At 41.4% G+C, this 23,643-nt stretch overlaps 1 protein-coding gene across 2 annotated transcripts; it reads right to left on the minus strand.

The window, feature by feature from the left end:
* Positions 1–57: 57 nt before the first annotated feature.
* Positions 58–18,577, minus strand: SERINC3 (serine incorporator 3). Of its 2 annotated transcripts, XM_033839055.2 has the most exons (10): positions 18,421–18,577; positions 13,025–13,186; positions 11,990–12,183; positions 10,144–10,223; positions 9,349–9,486; positions 9,052–9,221; positions 7,573–7,663; positions 6,081–6,261; positions 3,437–3,664; positions 58–2,784 (listed from the first exon to the last, which is right to left on the minus strand). In XM_033839055.2, the coding sequence occupies exons 1-10, from the start codon at positions 18,457–18,459 to the stop codon at positions 2,646–2,648; spliced, it is 1,422 nt and encodes a 473-aa protein (XP_033694946.1). In that variant the 5' UTR covers positions 18,460–18,577; the 3' UTR covers positions 58–2,645. The 2 variants fall into 2 exon arrangements, with proteins under 2 accessions (XP_033694946.1, XP_073649123.1); XM_073793022.1 differs by lacking the exon at positions 58–2,784 and having other exon boundaries at positions 3,591–3,848.
* Between the last annotated feature and the right edge of the window lie 5,066 nt (positions 18,578–23,643).

The following is a 23,643-nucleotide window of genomic DNA, read 5'->3' on the forward strand; positions in this document are numbered from 1 at the left end:
ACTGCCCTCTCGTTTTTAAAGAGAATTTGTTATTTCAAATTAATATCAAAGTTGTCATCATGAGAAGAAAATAAAACCTTTATTGGACTTTGTTACATTTACTTTACAGTTTAGTATTGCTTTTACCTTAAAGGACATAAGGTGGGGGATGGTACACGGTAATGTTCTGGAAGTTCAGGACCTTTAAAAGTCTTAAAACTGGCTGGCCCTGCTTTAAGGAAAATGAGGTGATTGCTTTTCAATGGCAAAGTAAGGGGCTACACCTCCCCGAACTGCCCCCCAAATCCCTGGCAACTTTATCTCTGAACCACGGCATAAGGTACTGGTTTAAATGGTGGTGGTTCCAACACTTCATATCAAGCCCTGTTTCCTGACCCCTCACCTACAGCTCAACTGATACTGTCCCCTCTATGTCCCATCTGTTTAATTCTGTAAGAACACCTCAAATCTAACCTCCACCAGATTATGGGTGAATATCTCTGACCTTTGACTATTGTCTGGTCTCATATTAGCCCACACGGAGATTAGCAGCTACCACCAGATGTGCTTAAAATGGGTTAAGCACCTTGCAAAGTAGTTTTACTCCCTAAACAATCTTTTGTACTAAGATAAACTTCCAAACAAAGGAAACACTGAGGCTCAGACAGATTGTCATTTGCCCAAGGTCATAAAGCATAGTATATACTCAATAAGTATTAACTGACCAGTCTGACTGATAGAAAATGGCAAAGCTTGTTTGCAAACCTAAACAGTCTGACTCTTAGCCATCTTGAGGGACCACCTCCCATCTTCTCTTCTAGTGCAAATTGTTCCTCCCCTTCCGGTTTTTCTCACCATATAAACGGAACCACCATACACTCAGGTGATTAAATCAGCATGACTCAGGAATCTACCTCTCCCCCATAGCTAATCAATTGCCAAGTTAAAATTTTTAATTACTCAGTAACTCTCAGCTGTCAGTTTCTCTCCATCCTCACTTTGACTTCTTTGTTTCAAATCTTATTATATGGACTGCCCCGGTCTCATGTCCCTAAATCCATTCTCCATATATCAGCCACAGTGACTGAAGACATCATTCATCCACGTCACTCTGAATATGTGAATATGTTCCCTGTTGCCTTCGCATAAGGTCCAAACTCTTCAGTGTGGTTTACAAAGCCCTTCGTGACCTAGTCCCTGCCCACTTCTCCCCTTTACAGCTTCACTGAACATGTTTTTTTTTTTTTTAATCTCCCTACCCTTAACATACCATTTAGTCTACCCTTCAGCAATGCCATTCCACTTCCCCATTTCTCTTTTATTAGCTAACTCCTAACGTTTCTTGGCTTAGACAACACTTTTTCCAAGAAGCCTACCATGACACCCCAACCTAGCACCTCTACTTTGAGTTCTCTGCAATTCCTAAATCACAGCACTAATCACAACACGTTGTACTACCTGTCAGCTCATTATATCCTCCTCGAAACTCTAAGTCCAAGATGGCAGAGCCGCTGCCTGTCATGTTGAAAGGTGCATCCCAGAACCTGACAGGGCCTGGTACAGAACGCGCAGTAAATCTTCCCTGAGTGAACTGTTCTGTTCTACCGCCCTGTGTGCTGCCTCTCCCGAAAGCTTCCCGGCAGTGCTGACCTTCTCGCTCATCTACCCAAGTGTCTTGCCCAGAAAAGATATTTAGTACCATTTCCAAATGAGTTCAAGACTCTACTCACCAGCCAGACCTTAAGTTTTAGAAGGAACAGGAGCATTCTGCAAGATGATTTATAAACCTGACTGTCCATATGTCCAAAAAAAAAGAAAAACATAGAATGGCTGCTAACTGATAAAAGCTGTTAAAGAAAGGGCCTTAAAAGCTTGTCTTTCTATTTTAATCAAATACCTTTATAGTGCAAATAATAAATTCACATGCATTATACTTTTACATACTCATAACAAGATAATTACACAGACTAAAGTTGCATGGTTTTCCCAAGTGAATCTTCAGTTTAACCAAACCTACAAAGCATTTAATTGAAATTAACATTTCTGGCAAAGCCACAGGCTTAAATCAAGCAGCATCAAGACTGTAGTATAAAAAAAAGTAAACGAAAAAACTCAAGATATAGAAACAGTAGCCATACTAGCAACCCCTCTTCTGGGGCAAGACCCACACATGTATTCCTCTCCCCAAGCACTATGAGTTTAAGGACTGAACAAAGAGCTTGTTTCACACAAGACTTTCACAGAAGAAAACTGTCATAGAAATGCATTATTATAATTACTATGCTTTTTAAAGATTTTGCAATAGAAATATATTAACGACAGCCTCAAATATCCAACATTTTTCTGTCTTACATGTTAAATCAAAGTTGTAGGAACCTATAAGTCTTAATAAAGAACTCTCTTCACAGCACAGCTGTAGTTCACTTTAAAAGGCAAAACGTTCCTTTTACTCTATATCCTTACAAATAAACATAATATAGATATAAACGAAAAGTTCTGATCCTGCATTAAGCATCATTCACTCTTGCCCTCTGATATAAACCTGGATATAGTCTTATTTGCAGAGAGTTTGCTTAATATATTAGTTGAAGCAAAAGTAAAAGGGATGTGAGCTTTCAGCAAAGGAGACCTTTATGAATTTCAGTGTGTCCTTGGCACTCAGAGCTTCAGCTGAAGTCTCGACCGGTGAGGACGAGCGGAGCCACAAGGGTCCAGACGTAGAGGAGGAGGCAGACCCAGCTGGAACTGATCTTGACCCACACAGCTGGCCACTTGCTGGTCATGGTCTGGAAGTTTGCATCAGGGCTAAGAAAACAGCAGAGAGGTAGGTAAAGGAGCCTAATTTCAGCATTCAGCAGCCCCTCAGCAAAAGCTAAGAAATGCTCCAGTGAAATTCGACTGACATGACTCCCTAGTAAGTTTCTAGAAGAGACTTGAGAAAGCTGTGGTTTTTAGTTTTTATGAGCAGGGAACTCTGCCTCTCAAACAGCTTTTATCTCTTGCCTGCATGAAGAACTGTGACTATTCCTTGCAAAAAGTTCTTCAGGAACATCTAGCTCTTCTACATATTGGTCAAAGTCTAGATTGAAATGACCTCCCTGAAACTCTCCTTCCTTACCACATGATTACTTTGATCAGAATACTCTATACGGACATCTCTAGACAGAGAAATATCAGGGAACAAAGACAAGTCAGCTCACTTAATGTCATGATTTTCTCTCTCAAGTAACTCAAGTTTGGAAGGGCTTCCCGTGATTTTCACCGTAAGAATTCCAACTGGATTTCAAATGCAAGAGGAGAAAAAGTCAAAAGTATTTCAGAAAAGAGCACTGAACACAACTTCATTATAAGGGTAAAGAAAGGGGATTCTGAAGTCAGGACAATGGATGTAGACTTTACAGGCAACCCTGAGGGGCTAAGTGTTTTTCCCTCGACTCTCTCTCTCTCTGCCTCCTACCTGTACCAGTTGGTCAGGGTCATCATGATGTACAAGGAAGCCGAGCAGAGCATGAGGTGGAATATGGAGTAGTTGTACTGCACGCCCTCTCGCTCGTTGTCCACAGCCCGCCGAGGCCGTCCATCTTCCTCATCGCTGGCGCCGTTGGCAGTCGTATCACGGAGGATCACGCTGTCACTTCCTGACAGGGTCAGCTTGCTTACTTGGCTATTGCTGGCATTGCGGATGCTGGAGAGCGACCCCAAGAAGGTAAGTCAGAAAGGGGCCATTGGGCTTCGCTGGTGGCACAGTGGTTGAGAGTCCGCCTGCCGATGCAGGGGACGCGGGTTCGTGCCCCGGTCCGGTAAGATCCCACATGCCGCGGAGCGGCTGGGCCCGTGAGCCATGGCCACTGAGCCTGCGCGTCCGGAGCCTGTGCTCCGCAACGGGAGAGGCCACAACAGTGAGAGGCCCGCGTACCGCAAAAAAAAAAAAAAAGAAAGGGGACATGAACACGAAATGCTGTCACTGGTCTATACACATGAAGGTTATTTCTGAACTGCTCCTGCTTTGGGGACCGAAGGGCTTCTGAAGGGTTTGCTTAAATGCCTGTCATCACAAGACAGAGACAGTACTCTCATCAGTTACAATTTGAGGGTTTAACTGCCTAGGAGTTTCCCAAAACATACTATGCTCTCAATGTCTGCTTCAGGACTTCACAAGTACCTCTCTCCTTTGCTTGGAATGCACTCCCCACCTTCTCCCAGCTAACTTAATCACCCTTTAAATTCTCTGATCAGGCTGTGCCCTCTAGGAGGTCTTCCCTGGCATCACCCTATCACTAGGCTGGATTAAATTCCCACAGCTCCTTACTCTTCCTTCTGCTATATCACTTACTGTTCCTGTCTTCCTTGCTATTCATAGAACTTTTTGACAATGACCTTAGTCATCTATGCATTTCTAGTACACAGCAGATATTCACTAAAAGTTTGTTAAATGACTGAATAAAAAAGTACATACAAATAAAGGACAAAACCCACATGAACATCTCAACAAAGAGAAAGCATTTTACAAAAATCTGATATTTTTTTCATGATAAAAACTCAAAATAGAAATAGAGAAGAACATCCTCAAACTGATAAAGGGCATCTATCAAATAGCCAGGGCTGGGCTTCCCTGGTGGCGCAGTGGTTGAGAGTCCGCCTGCCGATGCAGGGGACACGGGTTCGTGCCCCGGCCCGGGAAGATCCCACGTGCCACGGAGTGGCTGGGCCCCTGAGCCATGGCCGCTGAGCCTGCCCGTCCGGAGCTCCGCAACGGGAGGGGCCGCAGCAGTGAGAGGCCCGTGTACCGCAAAAACAAACAAACAAACAAACAAACAGTCAGGGCTAACATCATACTTAATAGTGAAAAACTAAAAGCTTTGCCCCCAATATCAAGAATCAAAGGAAAACAAACAAAAACAGTCACAGACAGTATGAAAACAAATGAACATAGCTGTATGCCAATAAAACTTTATTTACAAAAACAGGAAGCCAGCCCAAAGGGCTGTTATTTGCCAACCCATATTTTAAGCAATCATTAAAAAAAGAAAAAAGGATAAATCTACACATTATGTGCAAAGCTGTCCAAATTATGACAAATTCATAGGCATTTCAGAAAGTATATATACTGTTATATAGAATGCTCCCAATTTATTTATTTATTTATTTTGTGGTACGCAGGCCTCTCACTGTTGTGGCCTCTCCCGTTGCAGAGCACAGGCTCCGGACGTGCAGGCTCAGCGGCCATGGCTCACGGGCCTAGCCGCTCCGCGGCATGTGGGATCTTCCCGGACCAGGGCATGAACCCGTGTCCCCTGCATCAGCAGGCAGACTCTCAACCACTGCGCCACCAGGGAAGCCCGCTCCCAATTTATTTTGAAAAAATTAGATATCAAGTGATATAAATAAAATTATGTAACTATTTATAAAAATATGCATAATTATATAGATACAGATAGGTCAATAGACAGTAAGTATAAACAAAGGAAAAAAGCCTGAAATAATATGTACCAAAATGTTAATCATAGCAGAGGTAAATTTAGAGGGAGGACCATTTCATTTCCTACTGTTCTCACTTAAGCTATTAATTTATATAAATATATCCTTGCCCATTTTTATTATTGCATATTTTAAAATTATTAAAGTAACATGCACTTATACAGACAATATCAATAAAAATGGGTGGGAGAATGAGTGAATACTGCTAACATAGGTTATATCTGGTGTCCTGGATTAACTACAGACTAACATTTCATGTATAAAATTCTGTAGTTGTTTAAATATTATTTACAGTGATCAGAAAATAAAGATTGTTTTAAAAAAAGATAAGCCAACCAATTTTCAGAGCCAGTATTCTAGCTGATCCAGAGTCAGGTAAAGGCTTTATCCTCCTATACAAAGGAGAACATATCTCTTAGTAAGCCTGGGAGGAATTATTCGATGAGAGGATTTACTGAACTTAAAGAAATGTACACAGCAAGGTAACTGAAGCAAGTCAATGACTTTAATAAGGAAGAGTTAAATTTTTGTAATTCTTCTCACTGTTTTTTGAAAGCAAAATAGCTTCTTCACTCTATTACTAACCTTCCTAAGAATTTTGTCCTAAGTACTTTTAAACTTACCTAGAATACAAAAGGGAGAGAACAAAGACGACCAGCCCAATAAAGTTCTCTTTATTCAGAGAAGGCCCACTCTGCGACGGTGCAGCAGGAGTAGGGGCAAGAGCAGTTGCATTTGCAGGAGCCAAGGTTGGTGAGGTCATGTGCATAATGATGCTCAATAGGCCAGGGTTGCAGGAATGATCTGAAAATGAAAAACTGTTTATATCTTTCAGTATAACTCATCTTGGTCCAAAAGGATTTGAGGGGTGTGCTATACATCACTCATTCGTGATTTAAAACATAGGAATGCTACACTTCAAAGAACCTGCAACTGGGCAGCCAGCAACGCATCTGTGTTGCAACTACAGACTTAGTTTTAGAAAAAAGGAAATGAAACTACAACAACAAAGTATTTGTCAAATATCATAAATGTCAATCTTGATTTCACTGGGTTTGAAATTTAACTGGCAAGTCTTTTTGGCTCTATAGTTGTGTTTAAAGCACAAGTTTACGCAGACTTAGAAAACAAACTTATGATTACCGGGGGGGAAGGGATAGTTAGGGAGGTTGGGATTGACATGTACACACTGCTATATTTAAAATGGATAATCAACAATGACCTACTGTATAACACAGGACATTCTACTCAATATTATGTAACAACCTAAATGGGAAAATGTATAACTGAATCACTTTGCTGTACACCTGAAACTATCAAAACATTGCTAATCAACTATACTCCAATATAAAATAAAAACTTAAAAAAAAAAACTAATTTGTTTGCAAAATAAGGCTAGATTCAATAAACTTGGCCTGGTTAGCAAAAAAAAAAAAAACAGCACAAGGAGTTTATCCCTAGTTTTGTTTCTACATAGTTACATAGGAATACAATAAAAGTAAGTTGAGTCATCACTGAATGGTCTGAAATAATGGTTTTCCTTGAAAAGGAGTCCATAAAATACCCCCACTGAGAAACAATCCCATAAGATCTACAAAAGGAGATTTCCTGCAGCTGTTTCTTCTGCAGCCTGTACCACCAAAGTAACACTCAATTAAAGTAATTCTACAAAGGGCCAAAACAATGTTGCCTTGTTCAGCTCTTAACTAGTTTGACTTAGTCCAGGGAAAAGCCTGGACTATATAAAGGACTGTGGTCCTTTAGGCTGTCAGCTCTGAATAGCCATGAATAGACATGGAGAATAAAACGTGAAAGGTAAATACCGTGGACACTGTACATTTAAGTGAAGTTTTTTGTCTGTTCATTTGTTTGTCTGACATTTGCTCCAGCTCTAGTTTCTGCACCCACCAAAGGAGTAATTTCTTACTTTCTTTTTTCTTTTTCTTTTTTTTTCTGGCTGCGTGGCGCGGCTTGTGGGATCTTAGTTTGCCGACCAGGGATCAAACCCAGACCCACAGAAGTGAAAGCATGGAGTCCTAACCACTGGGCTTCCAGGGACATTCTCATTTCTTACTTTCTTTTCACCAAATGAATGCGTTATTAAAACTCCCTTACCAGGTTCATTGGACATGGCTGACCATGTGAGGTACATGGTGTAGAGGGTGATGATAGAGGACTGCAGGAGGCCAGAACGAGGCTGGTGTTCCTACAGAATCAAAAAGAAAACAATGCCATAGGAATTGCAAGGGCTGAATTTCTAAAACCCAGCATACTTCCTGGGACCCACTGAATTGTTATTAATTGAGAACCTTCTAATTCTGCCTGACAGTTGAAAGATGACAAGTAACCTTTCAGTTTGAGTTAGCTTGAAAAAGAACCAAGAAAGAGGAGGCATGCACTACTGGTTCTCAGGCATTTCATAATCCTGGAAATTCCTGTATATCACACAAAGGCTTAGATTTACTACTAGTTCCTTGGTACAGTGAAATCTAAGCTAAGCTTTGCCACTGGCTAGCTTGGTGACCCATCACCTCTCTGGAACTTCGGTTTTCTCACTTTTAAAAGGAGAGGTGGGCTTCCCTGGTGGCGCAGTGGTTAAGAATCTGCCTGCCAATGCAGGGGACACGGGTTCGAGCCCTGGTCCGGTAAGATCCCACATGCCGTGGAGCAACTAAGCCCGTGCGCCACAACTACTGAGCCTGCGCTCTAGAGCCCGCGAGCCACAACGACTGAAGCCCACACGCCTAGAGCCGGAGCTCCGCAACAAGAGAAACCACCGCAATGAGAAGCCCGCGCACCGCAACGAAGAGTAGCCCCCGCTCACCGCAACTAGAGAAAGCCCGCGCCCAGCAACAAAGACCCAACGCAGCCAAAAATAAAATAACTTTTTTTTTTTTTTTTAAAAGGAGAGGGCTTCCCTGGTGGCGCAGTAGTTGGGAGTCCGCCTGCCGATGCAGGGGACACGGGTTCGTGCCCCGGTCCGGGAGGATCCCACATGCCGCGGAGCGGCTGGGCCCGTGAGCCATGGCCGCTGAGCCTGCGCGTCCGGAACCTGTGCTCCGCAAGGGGAGGGGCCACAACAGTGAGAGGCCCGCGTACCGCAAAAAAAAAAATAAATAATAATAATAATAATAATAAAAATAAAAAAGGAGAGGTGATGTCTAGATGTTCTTTTCACACCTAAATTCATATCTGAATTTTAAAAATATTGTATTTAAATGAGGAAACTCAGGAGCATGAGTTGTTTTAAATATTAAAATCAATTATTTTTTCTAGTTGAATTCCCCTAAAATATCTTTGCTAAAGATTCCTAAGAATCAGTCTCATGATATAAACAATTTTATAAGAATGAGAAATTCTCAAGTTACATAGATTTTTTTCTTAAATAATAGGGAAATTATTCATTTACTGGCCCTCCATGGCACATTTTAGAGTGATTAAGTTATAATTAAGAAGACTTTATTGTGTTGAAGTAGAAAAATGTTTAAGTAGATAAACTTGGACATAAATTCATACAACAGGTTACCTAGGTTTCAAGTTTAGCATTCATTAAAAATCCTTCACAGGAGGAAGAAGCAGAAATCACAACCATACCTGAATTTTTGGATGGATTGACATAATAGAAACCACAATGCAAAGGATCAGATTAAAACTGATGAAGAACTTGTTTTCTGTGCAGCCATCTGGTTTGGTGTAGTATGTGTAGAGCAATATGACAGAGATGATTGACAGGATATAAAACATGCTTGTGACAGACAGTAAAGCTAGAAAAAAGAAAACAAACATGAATGCCCACAGTCATAACAAACTCTTATACTAACGAGGACCAATTTTCACCCTATTTAACGTAGCATAATGTAGTATGGCTCTCATAGGGGTTTAGATACCTACCCGCATACCAGCACCTTGGGTTCCCTTCTTCCATTCGATTTACCCATGATTCATTCCAAGAGTGAGCAAAGTCCACCAACAGCACCAGCTGGATGAGGATGAAGAAGGCAGCCCCCACCATGCCAATAAAAAACCAGGCTACAAACCAAAAGCACAGTTACTCTTCACCATAGGAGCAACATTTCAGAATGTTACTGTCCAACATTCTAAAAAGATTTCAATTCAAGTAATAGAGAGGTAATAAAGACATTGTCTCCAGCAGTACAGCAAAATTATTGCAATTCCAAACTCAAAGGCATTCTCTGAGAAGTGTTCTGTTGGGTTTCAGACCTTTTCAAACTTGTTCTAGCTTGTGCCAAGGGGAGCCTAGGGTCTGACATTCCAAATGGAAAAGATATAAGCCCTTTCCTTTACTTACAGGGATAAAAATCACAGTGGAAATCCACAGATGTCACGATAAGGAAGCAGGTTAAGACAGGAATAGTGGAACACATGGTTACAAGCCCTTACGTTGACAAGCTCTCCGATTAACGTGGTATTGCCAAGTGAGAAGAGAAACTATTAAAATATTGGCAAACGAACATATGGTTCCAGAATAGCTGAGAAGTGGGCTGAATGCCTCCCGGCTTTAATCAATCAATTAATATCTTAATATTAGTACCAAGTCATGGTAATTGGACACCATCTCATTTAATTACCAGTTCTGCAAAAATCAGTAATGAAAATGTAGCTTTAACTCAATCATTTGTAGAGTTTGTATATATTATAATTGACCCCCCTAATAGTGAACCATACCTGTGGTGAAGTGGCCCCCAGGGATATAGAAAGATCCAACCATGATACCAACAATGGCAGCAATTTTGAAGAACCAAAACCTATTAAAATATAAAAGTACACTTATGAAATGCTAATTTTTGCCCTTACACTGAGAAAAATGAATTTCTAAAATGCAAAAATAAAGCCTTACTAGCCACTTCCAACATGATTAGGCTTATTTCTTCACTTGACATGAAACTACTTCACTCAATACTTCACACAACTTAAGAACAAACGTTAGCACAGAGACCAAATCATGCACATTCACAAGAAAGAAACATGTTATTTCCCTACTTTTAGCACTTAAAGATAGGACTTTTTCTAGAATTTTGGAGCATTCTAAACTAACGATGTTAGCTAAATATAAAGCAATCAACTTAGATCTGGGGGAAAGTGAATCACCAAATCCTTCCTTTACAACATGGTAAAACCATGCCCCATAGTGTTAAAAAACCCATCCTGAAACTGTGCCCCATAGTTAACAGACACTGGTGCCCAACAGAAATTCTTGAGCTTGCCTTACACAACAGTGCTAAGGGAACAGCTGGTTATAGAACCACCCCCGCTTGCAGCCTTGCCTTCAAAAGGCTCATCGTAATTTTTTTTTTTCAAATTTCATACCCTCCAACCTTCATATGGCCTAGATAATATACCACAAGACTCTTTTTTAACTACCCCTGTAGATAATGTGCCTCTGACTTGTGGGTCACTATAGTAACGGGGGCTTAAGCCGTTTTTCAGAAACTGGGAGTTAGTTTTTATCCAGTTCAAGCTGCCTAAGACTGGTCGGGACCACTGACCCTAAGACAGGGCCTGCACAGATGTGCAATGAATAACCCTTTTGATGTCAGTGCCAAAAATGAATGATCCTTTTGATGTCAGAGTGCCAAAAACTCTACCCTCAGATTATGCTAAGCATCTCCATTTTTGAACATGCATCCTATTAAGAAGCATGTAATTCAGATACACCTGTGCAGAACACTGATTACCTCACCTTTTCCTTACCTCCATTCCCTTTCCCCAAACCTAAGACTACTCTGCTTCTCTATCCCATAAATAACTAAAGCCTCTCGCCTTCGGGGAGGCAGATCTGAGGTCTGTCTTCCCGTCTCTGCTGCAAACCTCAGCATCTCAGGTTGGCTTGCCGCACATCAGGCGATTGGACATAAATGCCTTGCCCACAATCACACAGTTCGTCACTGGCAAAGGCCAGGACCAAACCTGGCTTTCAGTCAATCTTTAAAGACTGCCTTGTATGGCAGAGTGTAAAGAAAGCAGCTTTGGAGCTGGACAGACTTGAGTTTCAATCCTAGCTCCAACCCTCACTAGCTGAGACATCTTAGGCAATTTATTTAACCTCCCTGTAAAGGGGAACCGGGGATCAGGAACGGGAAGCGACAGAATATGTGAATCAGGGGCCCAAATATATTCACTATTTATCTTTCTGTATACTGTTTAAATATATCAGGTAAATGTTTCTCTTTTAACAACAGAAAGAAAAAATGTGTGTGTGTGTGTAGTGCTTAGTACAATGCTTGAACTGTTTCATAGGTGTTCCATAAAAATCTAGGCACTTTAAGCAAAGGTATTTTTAAAAAATACAGGAAAAAGACAAGATTGTCCTTGTCCACTCTACCTCTTCCATGCTGCAGGGCTCCAACTGAAAATGATGTTGAAACAACTTCCCATGTATAGTAGGTCAGAAATACATCTGGGCCACTGATTTACATACTCTACTGCTTTCATCAAAATGGCAACATGAACTGCTGAAGGGGAGGGTGCACATCATAACATAACAAGTTAATAATAAATAATTCCTACAAACCCATTGTGTATCGCTGCTCTGGGATCTTTACTCGTTTTCACTTTTAACATGAGCAGAAAGAAGGCAAAGAAAAAGACGGCCAAGGCAAAGTTGATTCGATATACGGCTTTATAACGAACCAGCACATCACAGTGTTTATCCATGATTATATCAGCCACCTTGGTTTTAAGTCCTTCATCACAGAATCCAGGAATCTGGAAAAAGCAATTTTAATGTTATGGGAATATCCACATTTAAAGAGAGATTCTATTCCACAATAGGAAAGCCTGGATTTTTAAAACTGACCACTTAAACAACTGCAAGACTCTCCTGTGGGACTTCTCTCTTTGCCTTCCAATTCACTTACAATCTTGTCACCAAATAGAATAAACAAGTTGCATTTTGAAAATAAAAGGCAAGAGCTCTCTCTCTCTCTTTTCTTTTTAATATTTTATTTATTTGTTTATTGGCTACGTTGGCTCTTAGCTGCAGCACACAGGATCTTGCATTGCAGCGTGCAGACTCTTTGTTGCAGCCCGCGGGCTTAGTTGCTCCACGGCATGTGGGATCTTACTTCCCCGACCAGGGATCAAACCCGCGTCCCCTGCATTGGAAGGCGGATTCTTAACCACTGGACTACCAGGGAAGTCCTGAGTGCTCTCTTTTTGGCCCTTACCTGTGGATGAGGTTATCTCCCATTTTCCCATGAGTTTTCATGCTACAACCCACTCCTTCTGAAGGTGAAGGGCCAGTCCAGTTTAAATGTTTAAAACTAAACATATAAGAAAAGATAAAGTTTTAGGGCCACTCTTTTAATATCTTTCCCAAAGCTGTTAGACTAAAGATGTTCATTCTGACTACCTTTACTTTGGGAAAAGACTGATACCTTTATATTCTGTGTCTTGACTATGACCAAAATTTAAAATGCCAACAAATCCAATGAACTTGACTTTCACAACAGTGAGGAAATAAGTACTAATTACAACTAAAACTCTGCAAAATATAAAAATAATAAAAACCACTACGTTAAATAAGGTTATGGTTACCTCTACTTACCTTCTTCAGCTGAGTTTCCATCCCTTCATGAAACATGATACAACATACAATAGTGCCCAGGAAGAGGATGAAAGCATAGATGAGGCGAGTCACAGTGGAATTCTTACTGTTGGGACAGCAGCTACACAGCAAACATGATGCACCACCGCAAAGGCATGGAACCTGTAATAAGCACATCATCACCATTTGAGACCTCCTTCAGTGGACTCCTTTGTGACATCCAGAACAGAAGATGAGGCCAACCAGGCTTTGAGAGTTTTAACTGAGAACTATAGCTGGGAGGAAGTGGTTAAAAGCATGGGCTCTGGAGTTGATATTATTTCTACCACTTTACCTCAACAAGTTACATAATGTAAGCTTATTTCTCCATCTGTAAATTAAACTCAATAACAGAATCTTCCTCCCTCAGACATTGCTATATTAAATGAGCACTCAACACAGTGCCTAAAACACAGTAAAAGCCCAATAAATGTTGGTTATGTTCTCACAGACAGCATATTTTATTTAAAAACAATAACACTGAGAAAAATAGAAACTAACTCCACTTGCTGTTTTCTGGGAATCCTAGCTACCAAATCTGATATTACAGCATAAGGCAACATTACATGGAAACCCTTATAAATAATGAAAGCAAGAGACATTCGGCTCCATTCAAGAGTAACCTGGAGTTCGAGCCTTGGTCTGGGAAGATCCCACATGCTGCGGAGCAACTAAGCCCGTGCGCCACAACTGCTGAGCCTGCGCTCTAGAGCCCGCGAGCCACAACTACTGAGCCCACGTGCCACAACTACTGAAGCCCATGTGCCTAGAGCCCATGCTCTACACCAAGAGAAGCCATGGCAATGAGAAGCCCGCACACCACAACGAAGAGTAGCCCTGCTCACCGCAACTAAAGAAAGCCCACGCACAGCAATGAAGACACAACACAGCCAAAAATAAATAAATTTATTTAAAAAAAAAAAAGTAACCTGGAGATTCCTCAAAGTCAAACATAGAATTATCATATGGCCCAGTAACTACACTCTTACATATACACCCGAAAGAACTGAAACAGGTATTCAAACAAAAACTTGTATATGAATGTTCAAGGTAGCACTATCTACAATTGTCAAAAGGCAGAAACAACCCAAATGTCTATCAACTGATGAATGGATAAGTAAAATGTGGTATACCTGCAAAATGGAATGTTATTTGGCCATAAAAATGAAGTACCGATAGCTGGTACAACATAGGTGAACCTAGAAAACATCATGCTAAGTGAAAGAAGCCAGACACAAAAGGTCACATATTGTATGATTTCATTCATATGAAATATCCAGAATAGGTAAATCCAGAGATAGAAAGCAGATTAGTGGTTTCCAGAGGCTGGAGGGAGTGGGGAGAAGAGAGTAGACTGCTAAACAGAAATCGAGTTTGTCTTTGGGGTGATGAAAATGTTTTGGACTCAGACAGGTATGATGATAGCCCAACACTGTGAATATACTAAATGTCACTTTAAAATAGTTAATTTTATGTAATATGAATTTTACCTCAATTTACCTCAACCTGGATCTTTGGTCAGCTAAATTCTCCTAATGAGCATTCCAGATGAGAGGATATACTTTGTCATTCTTCTATACACTTGAATAGGAAACCACCTGAATTGCTTTGACAGGTGATGTTATGAAGTCACATTACAAGGATACGCTAGTTCAGAATCACCAGCAGAAGCAGCAAATGCAACGCTGGGGGATTCTGGTTTTACAGTATGGTCCCAGTAATAATCTTTTATGAGATAATGTCAGGAATACATAGCACCTAGCACAATGCCTTTCATAGCAGGGGCTCTGTATATCAAGGTAACCGTTAATATCCATAAGCAAAACAGCCACGGGGAACTGACCACCCAGGCTCATCTCCAACTCTTAACTACAATCTGGGTCAAAAGACTGTAATAGAAGTCTGTATCTGGTCGCAGATAGAAATACAGACATTTTACACCTGAAAACAATGACACTAATTGCTACGGGTTTATTTTGTCTGTAGTCTCACACTCCTGACTCCCTTTAGCTATTTTTCCCCCCAGCCAATTAAATAAACTAATGATAGTTGCCTACTGTTTGCTTTAGGTTGAATTGTGTCCTCCAAAATTCGTAGGTTTTAAGTCCTAATCCCCAGTACCTCAGCATGTGACCTTATTTGGAAACAGGGTTGCCGCAGATGTAATTAGGTAAAATGATGTTATACTGGAGAAGAGTGGGCCCCTAATCAAACACGGCTGATGTCATAAAATGGAGAAATCTGGACACAGACATGCATCACAGGGAGAACGTCATGTGAAGATGAAGGCAGAACCTGATAAGGCAAAGGAACAGCAAAGATGGCTACCAAACCCCCAGGAACCGGGGACGAGGCCTGGAACAGAGTCTACCTCACCACCCTCAGAGGGAACCAACCCTGCTGACACCTTAATCTCAGACTTCTAGTCTCTAATACCATGAGACAATAAATTTCTGTAATTTAAGTCACCCATTCTGCGGTACTTTGTTATGAGGCCCTGGCAAACCAATACACCTACTTACCTGTTTACATCTTGTACCTTGAGGGGGGCCCACCTAGTGTTATATCTCTTGCACCTTTACACAGTAGGTACTCAATCTGTGGAACAAACTTGTCCTACTCTATGTTATGTCACTTCTCCCTCTCAGTAAACAACTCTATTTGAGAGAGGCTGGAACCTGGGACCCTTTACCTGAGTGCTTGCACATGGACTAACCCTTGAGCAACAGAATACAAAGAAACTATAAGGGACTCAAAATAACTGCACACATGAACGGTAAGATACAAAAAAGCCACAAACCAACTGCCACTTCGGAGGTGCACAGAGCAATAGCAGGGTACTGTGCGCGACCCCTGCACAGAGCCCCACCAAGGGGGAGAGCAGATTACCTAAGCCACACCTCTTGCTCAACCCACTGATCCGCCCCTACCCATATCCCATTTAAGGAACCAGTTCCCCCATCTGTTACTTGTTTTTCTCTCTCTTGCTTGGCTGAAATTCTCCTCTGGCCTCTTATCAATTTCTGTTGATTAAAGAGTCCAAGGACCCAGGTTGCGTCACATACTCTTCCTGTTGCCAAAGGAAGAGTATGTGACTGTTGCCAAAATCCTTGGAGTCATCCTCCATGCCTTCTCTTTTTCCAAAACCCTCATTCCATTTGTCAGCACATCAGCTCTATCCTCAAAATGTATCCGGAATCTGGCCACTTTCATAGCATCCTCAGCTATCACGTTGGTCCAAGCCACTACTATTATCCCTCACCTGGATTAAATGCAATAGCTCCTGTCTCGCTGCTATAGCAACCCATTCAGAACCCTGAGTTAGTATAAAAATTATTTTCAGATGAAGACATGTGAGATTCAAAAGAAGCAGAAAAAAATGCCTTCTCAGAGCTTTTCTCATCTGACTGAAAGCAACAACTGCCATAAATTGTCTCTCCAAGGAAGTTTTATGGCCACGAAGAAGATAAAAAGACCTCTGCACTCACAGAAACAAGTACTATCACAAACTTTCTTATCTCCTGTTTGTTCTCCTAAAAACCCATTTGTCTTTCCTAAAGAAACCTATTTGTTATTCCCATGGAAGCCCTTTTCTGCCCCACCCAATCCTAACCCTAACCCCAATTAAGTCAGGCATATAATAAGCCCTATATTCTAATCACCTCTTTGAGTTATTCATCACCAAGAACCCCTGCGTGTATGTGGGTTGCACAAGTACATGAACTCTTTTTTTCTCTTGCTAATTTGTCTTTTCTCAGTTTAATTCGCAGGCCCCAACCACTAACCCATTGAGAATGGAAGTTTTTCCTCCCCTACACTGCCTTACCCTTTCTTTTCTAACATCTTTTCTCCACACAGCAACCTTGTTAAAACACTGGTCAGATCACATCATTCCTCCTTTCTGTAACGGATCCCCATAATCACATAAGAGTAAAAGCCAATGTCCTTAAATTGGCCAATGGGTATCTACGTGATCTGGCTCCCTTTACTTTTCTGACTTCATTTTCTATTATTCTTCCCCTCACTCATTCCATTCTCTGGTACACTGAATTCCTTGCTGCTCCTCTTGAACAAAAGGAATTAATAAAATATAAAAGTGATTTATAGGTAGAAATGCTTTGATGGCATCAATTCAAATCTCAGCTTTACATCAAAGCCAAAATGTGTTTCCAGTTTCAAATTACCAATTCACGCCCTAATTAATTTCTTTCTTAACTATTTTTTTTCTAAATCTATTTTGTAAACAGTGAGTTTGACCCACTAGTAAACTGTAAAAAAAAAAAAAGAAAGAAAGAAAATCAACTGACCAGAATTTTTTTTTTTAATGTGAAAGAAAAGAAAAATTGTACAGCAGGGGGCAAAGGTAAGAATTATTTCAACCTGTGTCTAAATGGGTATATTAAATCAAGCACGTAAAATTTATTCTTACTTTGGGTCAAGGTTGAAAAACTGGAGAGCCACTACAACCTAGGCCCTTAAAAGACCAACTGCCCTTTTCATTTAAGATCAACAACCTTAAAGGATGGAAAATACATTCTGTCCCTAAGAAAAAGTAGTGGCAGTTAAGGAATCATGCTCCTCGGAAGCGAGTGTATGAGTGAACTCATCATATTCTCTTCCATAGATCCCAAAATTCCTTTTTTAAAAGGAATTTTTAAAAGGCGTTTACAATCTACAAAGTGATTCAACCGATTTATCCACTTCATCCTCACAACAGCTCTTGAGGCGAGGAATGCTGGGGTGACTGTCCTCATCTTAAGGTAAACCAGAAAGAAATGACTTGTACAGGGTCCCCAAATGTTCAGGCCATGACTTCCAATTCTGAATAATAACCAACGAGGCCGTCTTTCCACTGCGCCAGAACCGCAGACAGGCCTCGGTTAAAACCTCACCTCTGCCACAGACTCTGTAGCTTTGGCAAATCCTGTGCTAGGGGATAAAAATATTATTCAAGCCCCACCCACCCCCGCTCAAATAAATGACGCCACCTTAAGAAGGTGCTTGGAAATGAACCAGAGAGCCCGGGCCCCGGCAGCCGAGCTCAGTCCCAGGTCCCATTCCAGCTCCGGAGGAACCCCGAGGCCGGACGGCTCACGGGGCGGGGCAATCAAAATTGTAAACAATGGAGGGCTGGCCTCTTACGTTCCTCCACAATCACAGAAGGCGAACCGCCTGATCCTGATTGCAGGGCATCGCGGATTTTATCCTGGACGCCCCCGGATACCCTCTGCAGCCGAGGGCCGGACCCCCAAACCCCGGGCCCCGGGCGCCAGGCCCGTCGGGGTCTGCGCTTGGGGAGCCCTTATCGCCCTCCTCCAAACCACAGGACCGACGGAGACACCAGACCCCGAACTCACCCAGCTGGCGAGGGAGAAGACGCCCAGCACTGCTCCCATGGTGATGCGGGTGATGGAGGTGGCCGAGGCGGAAGCTCCCAGCGCTGTAGTAACTGCGGGTTGAGGCGTCTCCTCAGACACGCAACGGTTTCTCAGGCCTGAAACGTGCGGCCTGCGTCATGCGTGGCCCCGCCCACCGCCCTCGGCGGGGCTGGGGGTAGGAGGCGGGGCTAAACCAGCCGGATGCTGCAGGAACAGAGCAGGGTTTATTCCTTCATCTCGTTTGCATTCCCTGGGGGTCCACTTTGTCAAGATCTGGGGTACAGAAGTGCACAAGAATTTATGGCCAAGTTAAGAAGAGACTGACAATGGACAGAAACGCACCATGGCATACTGTGATAATTGCTATGAAAAAGTATTACGAGGAAATATTCTTTCAGTAAAAGTGTATTTAATACCTACTATGTAAGGAGAAGGTAATCAGTTAGGGAGTAGTCCTGGAAGGACTTTATATTTAATCTGAGGTATTTATATTAAGTCTAAGAACTGAAGGATGAGCCCAGGTTAAGCAGAAAAGATGGGCACTGTTTCCTAAACTGTGGGATATATAAACCATTTGGGGTGACCGAAAGGATGTAAGGATGCACGTATGTATAGGACATTAAGTAACACTGAAAGGCAGAGTGAGAAAGTCTTGTTTCAAACTAAAGAGAAAGTGTGTTTGCGACTGGTATGTATTTAACATTTTTCTAACATTTGCTTATCTCCCTTTTTAGCAGAGCAAAGGCTTCCAAATCTCATCAAAAGGTAACAACATATACAGTTAAATAACATTGTTTTAGGGTTTGTGTATATGTGTGTTTGTAGAAATTCTTCCACTTCTACCAAGCAGTACTTGATTTCCCTTTAAGTAGTGGTGTAAATTTAAGTAAAAACTGAGTCCATTTAAAGAAAAAATTTTGAAAAATTATTTACTTACATAACAACAGGTGGTATGTAGATATGGCAACAATGATGACAATGTTCTACAAATAACTGGTGTAGGGGAACATTTACCTGGGAGTATGAGAACCTGTAGAGTTTGGATCCTAGAATATTTAGGTTGGAAGATGCCTTAGAAATAGATTCAAATCTTTTCTTGTACAGAAATGGAAAAAGACCCAAAGTGAGATGGTTTGCCTGAAGCCACAGAAAGGGTTGATGGCTGAGGAAGAAGAATTACTCAAGCTTTCCTAATTCCCTTTTCTCTTTCTGCCCCCCAAACTACTTGCCCAAGTCAGGTTGTTTCAGGACCACTGAACCTTCCAGGTAGCCCTTAAAATCCTTGCTTCTCCCTGTCTGGGTATTGTTGGACTGGGCAGAATAAAGCTAAGACTGTGATAAAGCCCGTGATCAAATTCTACCAGGAACATGCCCACAGTCAAAATGAATTAGAGTTATTTAGCTTGTTTGTTAAGGGAAAATGCATTAAGAGAAACCATGAGGTATCTTGGTAAGAGGGAGTTGGGAAGAACTTATTGTAGGATTTGGATCTGTGCTGGGTACCTCTAAGAGGGGTTTAAGGAAGTAGGGAACAGTTTTGAATTGGACACAGTCAAGAAGCAGGGACAATTCTGTAACAGGTATCTTAATTTTTAATCCAGAAGGTAGGAGAATTAAAGCAGGGCCAGAGTTGTCACTGAAAAAGAACCAGGACCCACTCATGTTAGTCAGAAGAGGAGGATGTTGAGTCATATTTTGGTTCCTGAGTGGCCTTGTCTATGCCTTGTTCCAAATACAGAGTGGCCTTGTTTGATATTTGTTTATATTCTGTGAGCACTTGTTTATGTTCAGTGAGGAACAATGGGTCTAGCCGGCGGTTGAAGGGTTTTTCACTTTCTGACCTGCAAGCATTAGTCCTCCCAAATGTGGGACCCTGCCCTTCTCTCAGTGTTTCTGACCCTAAGTGGTTAAGTGTGCCTTGTCTAGGTGGCAGAGGTGGGGGAGAGCGGATCTTTGAGATCCTCTGCTCCAATTTCCCACCTCCTCCTGTAAGAATCCCTCAGCAACATCTGTTCTGGGAGCACGGGGTGGGGGGGCGGCGGGGGGGCGGGGGGCAGAGCTCACTGTCACACAGAGCAGCCCCGCCCATATTCATACAGTCAAAACTAGGTTGTTTTCCCCACTGGAGGGAAGGAAAAGTTTCCCCCGCACCTCTTAGGTTTAGTGATTGGGCCAGCTAGGCTTGGAGGCTTTTATACCATTCTGACAAAGAGCGATACAATTTAAATTTGTAGAGAAGTGATAAGACAAAGGAAAGGGGTTTATGGCTTTTAGGGGCCAGCCTGTAGGAAGGTAAATATATGGGAGAAACTAATGGAAGACAAGAGTTGTTTTAGGAAGGTTTGTTTTGTAGATTCCTCTCACCGATGAGAGTCTTATCTAGAGTTGTCTCCTGTGATTTAATTTTGCCCCTCCTGGTAGAGAGGAGATGGGGGAACACCGTCACAAAGGGAAATTCATAGAGGGAGGGCAGAGACCTTTTCTGTGTCTACTTCTCAGGTGTCTTCAGCTGGAGGTAATCCTTATGCCAAAGTGTCATATTTGGGGGTGGAATGATCTGATCACTTACACTCCTATATATTGTTTCAAAAGGTAACCCATGTACTTGATTTTTTTTTCAGGTTAATGTGTTAATTTATTACAGTTTTATTGAGGTATAATTGACATATAAAATTTTAAGATATTTAAAGTATACATCGTGATGATTTGATGTCTATATATTGTGAAAGGATTCCTCCGATCTGGTTAATTAACGGATATTTCAACTCACACATTTATCTTTTTGTTGTTGTTGTTGTTGTTCAGAACATTTAAGCTCTGTCCTCGTAGCGATTTTCAATTATACAATACAGTGTGATAAACTATAGTCACCATGTTTGCATTAGATACTCGGACTTTTTCTTCTTATAGCTGAAAGTGTGTATGCATTAACCAACCACTCCCTAATTCCTTCATCCTCCAGCCCCCATCTGACTCTGTTTCTATGAGTTTGACCTTTTTTTTTTTCAATGCCACATATAAATGATACCATTCATTATTTGTCTTTCTTTGTCTGGCTTATTTCACTTAGCATAGTATCCTCAAGGTCCATCCAAGTTGTTGAAAGTGGCGAGATTTCCTTCTTTCTTATAGCTGAACAGTATTTCATTATATGTATGTATGCCACATCTTCTTTATCCATTCATCCCTTCAGAGAAACTTAGGTTGTTTTCATAATTTGGCTATTGTGAATAATGCTGCAATGAACTTGGGAATGAAGATATAGCTTCAATACCCTATTTTTATTTCCTTAGGATATGTATCCATAGTGGGGTTGCTGGAACATAGGATAGCGTTATTTCCTTTTCTCCACATCCTTGCCAGCACTTGTTATCACTTGTCTGCGTGATAGCCACTCTGAAAGCTGAGGTGATACCTCATTTTGGTTTTGATTTGTGTTCTGCTGATGATTAGTGATCTTGAGCACTTTTTAATGTAACTGTTAATTATTTTTTTGTCTACTTTGGAAAACTGTTCAGTTTCTCTGCCCATTTTAAACTGGATTCTCTATTTCTTTTTCAACATCTTTATTGGAGTATAATTGCTTTATAATGTTGTGTTACTTTCTGCTCTATAACAAAGTGAATCAGCTGTATGCATACGTATATCCCCATATCCCCTCCCTCTTGCGTCTCCCACCCTCCATATCCCACCCCTCTAGGTGGTCGCAAAGCACTGAGCTGATCTCCCTGCGCTATGCTACTGCTTCCCACTAGCTATCTATTTTACATTTGGTAGTGTATATATGTCAGTGCCACTCTCTCACTTCGTCCCAGCTTACCCTTCCCCTTCCCTGTGTCCTCAAGTCCATTTAGAGGTTATCTTTTAAAATTTAATTTTCTATTTGTAGCTGGTATATAGAAATATAATTGATTTTGTACATTGACTTAGTATTCAGCAAACTTGCAAAACTTATATTAACTTTAATAATGTGTATATAGATTTTTTTGTAATTTCTATATAAACAATCATGTCAGCTATAAACAATAAGTTATTCTTTTTTTCTAATACTTAAACATTTCATTTTTCTTGTCTCATTGCAATTACTAGAACTTGATTTTTTAAAAATACTGCATAAAAGAATGTCGACTGAAAAAAAAATACACAACCTAAAAGTTGAGAGTTATGTTTTATTCGGCAGACATTCTTAGGACTTAAAGCCGCGGAGACAGCATCTCAGATAAAGGCTGAGAAAACTGTTCCAAAGAGGAAAGGGGGAAGCCAGGACAGATAGGAGTTTTTGCAACACAACCAAGGTAGTCGGAACAAAAGGCTACTCTTAGTAAAAGAAAACTAGATATCTCAAGTTAAGGAATTTAGCACTTTCTATGTATGGCAAGATGCCAGAGTTTGGGCTCACTGAAATCATTCCTTTGATATGCACCTCAGCTATCTGGGTGCATATCCTGTGTTTTCTCATGCTGAGATTCCTCAAGCTGCACCGCTGGGAGTGGCTGCAGTCTGATGACTACTAGATGGCAGGCATTCTGTTTCCTTCCTGAGTTCCCTCAGGGTTCACTGTCCTACGGGAGGCCGTAATGTAGTAGCTAGATCCTTTGTTTACTGAGATGGCAGGCAGTATTTTATTTCTCAAGTACATACAGTGAAAATGTATTAGCTTACTCCCCCCGCCCCCCGCCATCTCCCAAATCTCTTTCCAGAGTTCTTGTATGCATATGCCAGCTGTGTATGTATTACCTGCCACTCCCCGTTTACCTGTTGTAGCGTTCCAACCACGTGGTGTTGTACATTGCTTATATCACATCACTTATTCATTCATTCAAGAAATATTTACCAAGCTCTTACTAGGTGCCAGGCACTGTTCCCAGTGATGAGAGAACAGCAGGGAACAGCGAAATGCTTGCCCTTAAAAGAGTTTATGCTGTAGTGAAAATGTTAGAGCAGGCAGGTATGAGCAGAGAAATAGGGGCAGGGGCCAGGTGGGAGGAAGTCAGGCATCTTGTAAACAGCAGGAGTCCATGGTCAGACAGAGAAAAGCAGGAACCTCCAGACTAACAGGAAACCACACATTTTGGGTGATAAGTGTCCTGGAAGCAGACAAAGAAAGGTGAGGAAAGGCAGGAATCTCCTGCATCCGAATGTAACCTGTTGCTCATTACACTCTCATTACAATAAAATTAGCCTTATTAAATTAGCAGATTA

The sequence above is a fragment of the Tursiops truncatus genome, chromosome 15, assembly GCF_011762595.2.
Source record: "Tursiops truncatus isolate mTurTru1 chromosome 15, mTurTru1.mat.Y, whole genome shotgun sequence".
Classification (NCBI taxonomy): domain Eukaryota; kingdom Metazoa; phylum Chordata; class Mammalia; order Artiodactyla; family Delphinidae; genus Tursiops; species Tursiops truncatus.

Coding starts and splice junctions, on each gene's coding strand:
- SERINC3 (XM_033839055.2), bottom strand. CDS start 18,459: ATGGGAGCAGTGCTGGGCGTCTTCTCCCTCGCCAGCTGG. Junction 9,222..9,348: donor CCCAAGGTGCTGGTATGCGG/GTAGGTATCTAA, acceptor TCTTTTTTCTAG/CTTTACTGTCTGTCACAAGC. Junction 7,664..9,051: donor CAATCCATCCAAAAATTCAG/GTATGGTTGTGA, acceptor TTGATTCTGTAG/GAACACCAGCCTCGTTCTGG.